The sequence below is a fragment of the Pimephales promelas genome, chromosome 3 (genome assembly GCF_988280905.1).
Source record: "Pimephales promelas chromosome 3, fPimPro1.hap1.1, whole genome shotgun sequence".
Taxonomy (NCBI): Eukaryota; Metazoa; Chordata; class Actinopteri; order Cypriniformes; family Leuciscidae; genus Pimephales; species Pimephales promelas.
Genome location: NC_142771.1, coordinates 295851 through 305309, shown reverse-complemented (window position 1 = coordinate 305309; position 9459 = coordinate 295851). Strand labels below are relative to the sequence as shown.

The window sequence follows — 9459 nt, the reverse complement described above, 5'->3', positions numbered from 1 at the left end:
GCCGCTGTGTCTTGTTCAAGAGTGGCTGGACACGAGGAGTGCGAGAGCTGAAGCCCATGTCTGGCGTACGTCTGTGTGTGCTGGTTCCTGAAGAACTGACTCCAGTTGATCCTTCCTCCCGCCCAGAATTGAGGAAACTTTGGGCTTGTCCTCTGAGGGTCCCCTGAGCTCTTAAGTTCAGGTCTCTCGACTCTTTGATTATTGAGGCCATCCTCAACTCCAGAGCTCCTCCACGAGGAAACTCGACACCTTGAACTGGAGATTGTTCACTGGTTCGGAGAGCACCAGCTGGACCCAGTTATCTGCCCTGTGGTTGCAGTGCTGGAGTTCCCGCAGGTCTATCCCCCTCCACACTAAAGGTGTACATGGCGGCCTTAGCTGCTGGCCACGTATCCTTGGGGAGACACCCTGTAGTACGTTTCCTTTGCGGTACTGTGAGGCGTCTGACCAAGACACTAGGAGTACGGCTGCCTCAAAGGCTATGAGTTGGATCTAGGCTCCACTCCGTGGTCTAGGGTGTTTGCTTCTTAGTGTGCGCAATGACTTCACACAGAGCAGGCATTTGCTGGTCTCGACCCAGCTCGAGTTCCCTTGAAAGGGAGCGTCTCAGGTTATGACTGTAACCCTGGTTCCCTAAGAGGGAACGAGACGCTGCGTCGCCCGCCATACTCCCTGCATGCATGTGATCGACTTGCTTCGGCCTATCAGAACCTTCACCTCTTTGTCTGGTCTCATCCCTACGTGATCTCACAGACTATCCAAACAGTCTGATTAGGCCCAAACTCGAGGAACCATGTGTCCACTAAAGAGCAGATGAGACAGATCCCCAACTCTCTAGACCGATACCAGAACCAGCAGAACCAGTCTATAAACTCATCAACTGTGTTCAGAGATGATCACGGCTCTATTCTGGTCAAACTGTGAGTCATGTTTCCCAGACCTCAACAGTGAGATCACAGCTATAAAAACACTACGGAAATCACGTAAAGAGCACAGTCCACAGACACCTCGCCCTCTAAAGAGAAATCTATTTATTATTATAATTCTCATCATGAGGCAATGGAGTTTGGCCAAATATTCCTTTATTAAAGTTAAACTAAACTAAAATAATCGTTAATGGAACCCAACATATTTTATTACAGTTCCCATCCCTAATCATTAATAATATTCAGAGGCTGCTTAGAGAGATCGAACAATAAACTAACCCGCTTCAGTCTAAGGGAGAGGCGCTACACGTGTATATGTTAAAGTATCATGAACCATGTAACACACATTTTGGCGCTGTCACACTCCTGACAATATGAGTGTGTAAATCATGTATATTTATTGACACAGTGAAGTGTCTTTACATGTGTGTTAAACATGTCTGAGAAGTGCACTGCAACACACATCTGCTCTGAACACACGAGAGCATTACTGATAGTTTCACTTCCTTATTTGAGCAGTTTCCTGCATGCGTTCAATTCTAGAAATAAAATCATGACATTATTTCCCACTATTCATGACTCCTGAATTAAAACAATTTTTATAGTATTTAAAAGTCATTATTAGCATCAGTTCCAATTTCTACTCATAGATTATAATGTGTTGTTTACTCTGAGGAAAACAGATCTGATCCAGCCTCCTTTATCAACACTACAAATGATCTGGAAGATAGATCTGGGATGTATTTCTCAAGCACCACTGATTTAACTTCCGGCTCCCTGAACTCCTGACTACTGTCTCAATGATGTTCTCCATCTACATGTCATCATCAGAAACATGGTTTCTCCATCACTGTTCTCATCTAGATACTGGAGTGCCTCAGGGCTCAGTGCTGGGACCGCTTCTCTTCTCCATCTACATGTCATCACTAGTGTCTGTCATTCAGAAACATGGTCTTTAGCTATAGAGACGCACGTCACTCCTCTCCTCATGAACTTGCACTGGTTTCACAGTGCTGCACACACACATATTTCATCAACACTTGAGCCTTTAATACTCACACTTACTCTTCTATATTACCATACATTACGAGCTCATGAAGGGGAACATCTCAGGAAAGGAGACATATTAAACACAACTGCAGAGGTTTATTAAGAATATTAGTAGCAATCATTCAACATGAAAAACAGATGAGGAATCAATAATACAATAATCCTCAGATCATCTCCATCACACAGAACAGAGAGACGATTATACAGTCTGAGTCTGTCCATTACTGTATTTAATATTATATTTACAGCAGTTTACAGATGAAGCTCAAGAACATGACTGTAGGCAAATATCCATAGAAATGAAAAGAAATCCTAATAAAAGTATTATTGAGATAAAAAAGTGTTTGCTATTGTAAATATTGCTGCAGATTGTGAACTCATCAGTGTTTTACTGTAATATTGTGGGCATCTCTATTTCCTCCGGGGGCTTCGAGTCCTTCCTCCCTGCAAAATAAAAGCATTGCCTGACCTCTGGTGTGTGTTTATCATGATTGCAGATGTTCAGATCAGACGAGTGTGAATCTTCAGAGTGTGTGCGGCTCAAACTCACCAGCTCTTCTTGCACAGATGATCTGAAGAAGAATCACAGTAGGAGCAGCAAACACTGCCATCTCAACAATACTCACAATCACTGCAGGAAACATGAGAGGAAGAAGAAGAGAAACTGGACATGACTGAAGTCAAGGGTCTTCATCTATCAACAGTTATTGATGAAGCATTTACAGACGGACTGATAGTGTAATGTTAGAAAGCTGTCCGTCTAAATCAACGTGTCGTACCTCTGTATAATAATCCAGCAGTTCCTGATGCCGGATCACCTGTGGAGATCACGTGTGTTAGTTCAGGTCAACACACACTTCTACATGTTTACACACACCACACGAGTCCATGAAATGAAGCTAACACAACTCAATGTGCCAATGGTCCTGTAGAATATGAGCATCATATTTTAACTGTGATCATCACATTACATAAAGAGTGAACAGTTGGACTGTGACTTCACTGCAGTTCATTAGTTTGAAGCAACGCTTTGAGTTCCTCTTCTGTGAGAGTCAAAGCAGCTTTTGTTCCCTTAGTTTGTTCTGGTTCAGTGATACTGATAGACCTCAGTGTTCCTGACATCATGAGGCTCTTCTAACACTGTTTCCTCACCTGAATACTTGACAGTGTATCTGACTGACGTCTGGACTTGATTTCCCAGAGTAAGCTGACATCTCCACTCTCTGTTGTCATCTTCATCCAGGAGTGTTGTAGTCAGAGTGATGATACAGTGATCTGATGATGATGATGATGATGATGATGATATCTGATATCTGGAGTCTGTCTTCAGATCAACACCAGCCTGATTCACCCACAACAGCTTAAATCCTCCAGAACTGACCAAATCACAGGAGTCTCTACAATAAAACTGACAGGAGAGAGACACAGAGCGGCCTGGACTGATGGATGAAGATGGAGACACTGAAACTGAACACAAGACACAAATCACAGACTCTTCAATCATCATCTGAGTTTAAAGGGAGAATCTGCTCTTTTTATATTGAACACATAATCATAAACTCACCATGAAGAACATGCAGAGAAACACGTGCATCAGGGCCGTGTTGTCTGTAATTCACATATTGTCTGCAGGTGTAATCTCCATAATCTTCTTCTGTGACGTTCTTGATGTTCAGAGAGCAGTCAGACTCCAGACTCAGTCTCTCATGTCTCTCTGTGTCTTTATTCTTTATCCCTCCAGTAATCAGTTCAACTATCTCTGTGAATCTGTTGTAGTAGATCCATGATGTTGATTTGCAGTCAGAAAGATGTTTATTACAGGACAGACGGACATCTACACCAGAACTGATGAACACATCCTCCACTCCACTGGTTCCTGAAACGCAGTATATATTTTTATTTATTTATTTATTTATTTTATTTATTTATTTACAGGATCAATGCACATTAATAAACAAGTGTAAACGTGCCAGAATTAGCCCAAGAGGCTATTTTTCATCCGTAGACCCTTGACAGAATGTTACACAGTCACCCTAAAAACAGAGACACATATACAAAAAAAAAAAAAAAAAAAAGATAAAATAAACATATTATCTAAATAAATAAATAAAAATTAAAAAAATATATGAGAGAGAGAAAGAGAAAGATTGCTACACAAGAGAGGGACAAAGCCAAGAACAATTGGAACAATCTATTATCAAGAATACAATACTAATGTTGACAGTGCTGATTTGTCAGTAACCATTTTTTAAGATGAGACTGAAAAGAACCAAAAGCATGCAATTGTCTAATTGTTGATGGGACGGAGTTCCATTCCCTTGCAGCTCTGACCGAAAACACAGACTGGCTAAAGGTACTTCTTTTGAGAGGGATAATACAGTCCCCTCTTTCCCCTCCCCTTGTAGATCTGTGAGCAGTTGTTCTAATGTTCACAAACTGTTTTAATGACGAAGACAGGCTATGTATAGTCTTAAACAGTAAACAGATATGTACATATTTAATTAAGTTATCCCAGCTTAGCAAGTTGTATTTTTTTAATATTGAGCAGTGATGAAACCGAACGGATTTCTTGTCAAGAGTTTTTAGTGACTGTTTATACAAAGACTCTAGTGGTTTCAGAGTAGTAATATTAGCATGTGACCAAGTAGTTAAACAGTAGGTAGCCTAATATGAGAAATAATCATGGAATGCATATACATCAAAGCGGCTTCAGACGACATATAATCACGAATAAATCTAAAATTTGATAAACTAAATCTGACCTTCTTACAGACCTTTTTAACCTGTGCCTTAAATGAAAATTTGGAATCAATCAAAATACCAAGGTACTTAAATTCAGATACAACTTGTAATCTTTCCCCTGATACAAATACATCTGGCACTATACTTAAATTCTTAGTTTTGGTGAAAAACATACACACTGTTTTAGAGATGTTTAACTGTAAGCAGCATTGTTCAAGCCACGCCGCAACATGAACCAGGGATTCTGTAAGTTCGTTTGCAACTTGTGAGGCACTATTTCCGGGTATATAAATAACAGTGTCATCTGCATACATTTGAATGTTAGAATTAGGGCAGACAGATGGAAGATCATTGATGTACAACATAAAAAGTAAAGGACCCAAAATAGATCCTTGTGGAACACCAGTGGATATACTTTGAGGAGCTGACTTATAATTCTGTATACTAACAAACTGTGTGCGACCTGATATGTATGATTCGATCCATCTCAACGTATGTGGAGAGAAATTAAAACTTGATAATTTAGACAACAGAATTCTGTGGTTTACGGTGTCAAAGGCTTTTTTTAAATCAAGAAACACAGCCCCGACAACCCCTCCTTTATCTAATAGAAACTTAACTTTCTCAGTGAAATAGCAATTTGCCATCTCAGTTGAATAGTTTGCTCTGAAGCCAAATTGCATTGGATGTAAAACAAAAGAACTATTATTCAAATAATTAGTGATTTGCGCAGCCATCAATTTCTCTGCAACCTTTGAGAAATATTATTTTATTTATATATATATATATCATAATGATCATATCTCAGTGATCATTATGATATATATATATATATATATATATATAAATAAAATAATAAAATATACCAGCATAACAAGCAGAAGACTCAATCACAGTATTTTTCTACAACACACTCTCCAGAATAAACTATGAGTGTTTATCAGAGCTGTTCAAATCACTGACACACTCTTAATATGAAGATCATTCTTCATCATCAGATGTTTGAGTGACACTATATGTCCAGTATCAGGAATAATACAGTATGATCTGTGTGTATCAATACACAACTCTGAGATCACAACGTGAATGTGTGCAAGAATAAACTGAGCATGTTCAAATCAACTCTTTCCAGACTAATTCCACTAAATGTGTTTAGAGAAAATACAGATTTCTTTACCTGTGAGAAGTGAAGAGAGAATGATCAGTCCCAGCAGACACAGATCACACTGATCAGACATTTCTGCTTCTGTCCGTCTTCCTCTTCATTAGATGTAGTTACAGCTCTTCCTCTTCATTATATATAGTTACAGCTCCTCCTTTAATCATCATCAGCTCCTCCTGTGGTTATTAACTTCCTCTGATGTGATGAACTGAGTGTTTACATCCGTTACTATAGTGACATTATAGCAGTGTATCTCTGTCCTCTGTAGACGTACAACACAGAAGCGCTGCGCGTTACACTAGCCTACGTGAACAAACTCGAGCCCCACAGAGAAGGAATAGTTAAAATAAATTTGTTATTTTTGGGGGGTTTTGTGCACAAAAAGTATTTTTCATCTCTTGATAAACATATTGAGCCACTGTAGTCACTTGGGCTGTTTTAATGATGTCTTTAATAACTTTTCTGGGCTTGCAAGTTTCAATCCCATAGAAGCCGATGGAGGAGTGATCCAGCTCTCAGATTTAATCAGAAATATCTTAATTTGTGTCCCGAAGATGAACGAAAGTCTTACGGGGTTGAACAACACGAGGGAGAGTAATTACTGACAGCTTTTTCATTTTTGGGGTGAACTATCCCTTTAACAGACACACCACTAAAACCAGTAATGTATTCAGACAGGGTCGGAATGAAGGATGAAAATAGTAATTTTTGCTAATATACCGTATAACTGTTGAGCTTAGTGAAGCTGAAGGTAGTGATGGTGAGATGAAGCTTCTTCCCAGCCTGATGTGTTTATTAGTGGTTGATTTCTCATGGTTTCGAAAGCACACAGCGACACCTGCTGGTCAACGCAAATATCATCCAGAACAAAGTCCTCAGTGGTGTGTTATGGACATTAATGTTACTCAATGCAGGGCTGTCGAGGCTGAGAATCACGAAATTCAAACAATAAATGCGGGTTTAGCGCTTGTAAATGTGACTGACAGATCGCTGTATACGCCTCAGTGAACTGATCATCTCTTACTCTTTACTAGTTATGGTAAATAAACACGAATGAACAATATGTGTGTTGAGAGATACAGCACACATTACCGAAATGTATATCCCTCATACATAATATCGATAATCAGTGTTTTTCAACAGTGGAAAAGGGTCAATGTACAGCTAGAGAATGTCACGTGACGTTACATTTACCTCAGAAACAAAAACAAACAAATCTTTAGAAGACTTGAGTCTAATTATCAACCTTTACGGTATTTTTGTAATTTTAGAGCACAATATTTTCCTAATGCAATCATATTCTTCGGATGACGATATTTTCACATTCAGCGCAACTACAGTTCCCAGCAGCCATTGCGCCTCTGTCTTCGGTGACTCGTGTAAACGAAGATGGCGCCGTCCGGAGATCAACAAGCGTGGGTCATTCCTGGAGGTTTTACTGGTAAAAATGAATTCATTAACGTTTATAAATTAAACAACATGCGTATATTCACTCGTGATGATGATAACCATCCAGGTTGCACGATGAACTCGCGAGTCGACTCACTAGACTCGACTCGCGCTTGAGTGATTCATTCTAATGTCTCAGCGATTGGAGTTTAGTAATTGATTGTGTGTGTGTGTGTGTGTGTGTGTGTGTGTGTGTGTGTGTGTGTGTGTGTGTCAGTGCTGTCGCTGAGGTTCAGTGAGGATGACGCTCATGCTGCTCTTCATCAGCTGTGTGTGAAAGAGCATCGCGTCCGATCCGAGTCCAACACACACCGACCGCTGGAGCGAACACTGTTCGTGCTCAACGTGCCGCCCTACTGCACACAGGTACACACACACACACACACACACACACACACACACACACACACACACACACACACACACACAGCCAGCCCTACTGTACACAGGTACACACACACACACACAGCCCTACTGCACACAGGTACACACACACAGGTACACAGTTGTGTATTGTTGTTGTTGTTTTTACACACAGATGTGTGTGTGTGTGTGTGTGTGTGTGTGTGTGTGTGTGTGTGTGTGTGTGTGTGTGTGTGTGCGTGCGTGCGTGTGTGTGTGTGTGCAGGATGTTCTCAGACACGTCTTCAGCCGCTTTGGTGCGATCGAGTCGGTGGAAGTGTGTGAGAAACCAGGAGTGTCAGAATCCGGCGACACGAGCGGATACTTCAGACCTGCGCAGACACAGGTGACACACACACACACACACACACACACACACACACACACTACAGACTCACACACACACTAAAGACTCACATTCACTGAGTCTGTCTCTCTCTCTCTCTCTCTCTCTCTCTCTCTCTCTCTCTCTCTCTCTCTCTCTCTCTCTCTCTCTCTCGTGTGTGTGTGTGTGTGTGTGTGTGTGTGTGTAGTGTTTCAGAGTGGCCTATATCGTGTTCATTAGTGCGTCGGGTGTCAGATCAGCCAAACGGCACCCACACACACTCCCGCTCATCGTCTCCAGCGCAGAGAGACCCGTGCGCACCGGCGTCCACAGTGAGTCTCACACACACACACACTCTCATGATGATCACGGCCTGTGTGTGTGTTCTGATGATGTGTGTGTGTGTAGAGTGGATCCAGCAGTACTCAAAGTCTCTGGTCAAAGCTTCGTCTCTGCAGCAGGACATCGACCAGTTCATGAACGAGTTCGACAAACGGAAGGAAGAGGTCACACACACACACACACACACACACACACACACACACACACACACACACTACATCACTACAAAACATCTGTACTGTAGCTCATTAACTATTGATGATGTGCTGTCAGGAGGCGGAGCTTCAGAAGCAGGAGGCGGAGCAACAGCAGGAGGATGAGGAGGGGTGGGTGAAGGTGGCCAAGGGCAGTCGAGGAGCGAAGACACGCCCCCACAGCGAGACGGCCAATCAGAGGACGCTCCAGAAAGAGGACAGGAAGAGGAAGCGCAAGGAGCTGCTCAACTTCTACTCGTGGCAGCACAGGAACACACAGAGAGAGCGTGAGTGTGTGTGTGTGTGTGGTGTTCACGTCTCAGAGTGCCTTCCCATGATGCTGAGCGTGTCTCTCTGTTTCAGATATCGCTGAGCTGAGGAAGAAGTTTGAGGAGGACAAGCAGAGGATCGCAGTCCTGAGAGCGCAGAGGAAGTTCAGGCCTTTCTGATTACCCACAATCCCCTTCTGATGACTCCACTACCCACAATCCCCTTCAGCTGTACTGTTTGTTTACATACATCTTCATTTGAAATAAAGTTGTCTGATTACAGTAGTGAGTGAATGTGTCTTATTTACACTTTCATGGAACTGTGTCTTTTAATTATTTGTGTTTATGATATAAAAATAATTCACAATGGTGTGTGTGTGTCAAATGTCGGTTACCCCTCAAGAACATCTTGTTTCCAGTGTTTTTAATTGAACACTTAAAAGTGGTTATCTTTTGAGCTGAGTTATTAGTGTTTGTATATATATATATATATATATATATATATATATTTGTCCGTGTATGTTCTTATTTTAAATTAAATTTTATTCATATTATTTACATTTTCAAAAATATCACATATCGTCAAAATATGGAGTTC

The 9459-nt window shown here is 41.3% G+C and overlaps 2 protein-coding genes across 2 annotated transcripts; one reads left to right on the top strand and one right to left on the bottom strand.

The window, feature by feature from the left end:
* Positions 1–2052: 2052 nt before the first annotated feature.
* On the bottom strand, positions 2053–6042 carry LOC148981797 (uncharacterized). Its single transcript, XM_089128994.1, has 6 exons — positions 5896–6042; positions 3541–3852; positions 3129–3443; positions 2756–2794; positions 2527–2607; positions 2053–2420 (listed from the first exon to the last, which is right to left on the bottom strand). The coding sequence occupies exons 1-6, from the start codon at positions 5954–5956 to the stop codon at positions 2365–2367; spliced, it is 864 nt and encodes a 287-aa protein (XP_088985120.1). The 5' UTR covers positions 5957–6042; the 3' UTR covers positions 2053–2364.
* Positions 6043–7205: 1163 nt separating this feature from the next.
* rrp7a (ribosomal RNA processing 7 homolog A) lies at positions 7206–9143 on the top strand. The gene is made up of 7 exons (XM_089128989.1): positions 7206–7321; positions 7547–7695; positions 7958–8077; positions 8265–8388; positions 8465–8562; positions 8672–8879; positions 8956–9143. Exons 1-7 carry the CDS (start codon positions 7270–7272, stop codon positions 9039–9041), a joined length of 837 nt encoding a protein of 278 aa, XP_088985115.1. The 5' UTR covers positions 7206–7269; the 3' UTR covers positions 9042–9143.
* The last annotated feature ends 316 nt before the right edge of the window (positions 9144–9459 follow it).

Bases quoted from the DNA above. Each gene is read 5' to 3' on its own strand.
- LOC148981797 (XM_089128994.1), bottom strand. From the start codon at position 5,956: ATGTCTGATCAGTGTGATCTGTGTCTGCTGGGACTGATCATTCTCTCT. The intron at 3,853-5,895 runs GTAAAGAAATCT...ACTGCGTTTCAG, and splicing joins TCTCTCTTCACTTCTCACAG to GAACCAGTGGAGTGGAGGAT. The intron at 3,444-3,540 runs GTGAGTTTATGA...TCTTGTGTTCAG, and splicing joins TTCTCTGCATGTTCTTCATG to TTTCAGTGTCTCCATCTTCA.
- rrp7a (XM_089128989.1), top strand. From the start codon at position 7,270: ATGGCGCCGTCCGGAGATCAACAAGCGTGGGTCATTCCTGGAGGTTTT. The intron at 7,322-7,546 runs GTAAAAATGAAT...TGTGTGTGTCAG, and splicing joins CATTCCTGGAGGTTTTACTG to TGCTGTCGCTGAGGTTCAGT. The intron at 8,078-8,264 runs GTGACACACACA...GTGTGTGTGTAG, and splicing joins TCAGACCTGCGCAGACACAG to TGTTTCAGAGTGGCCTATAT.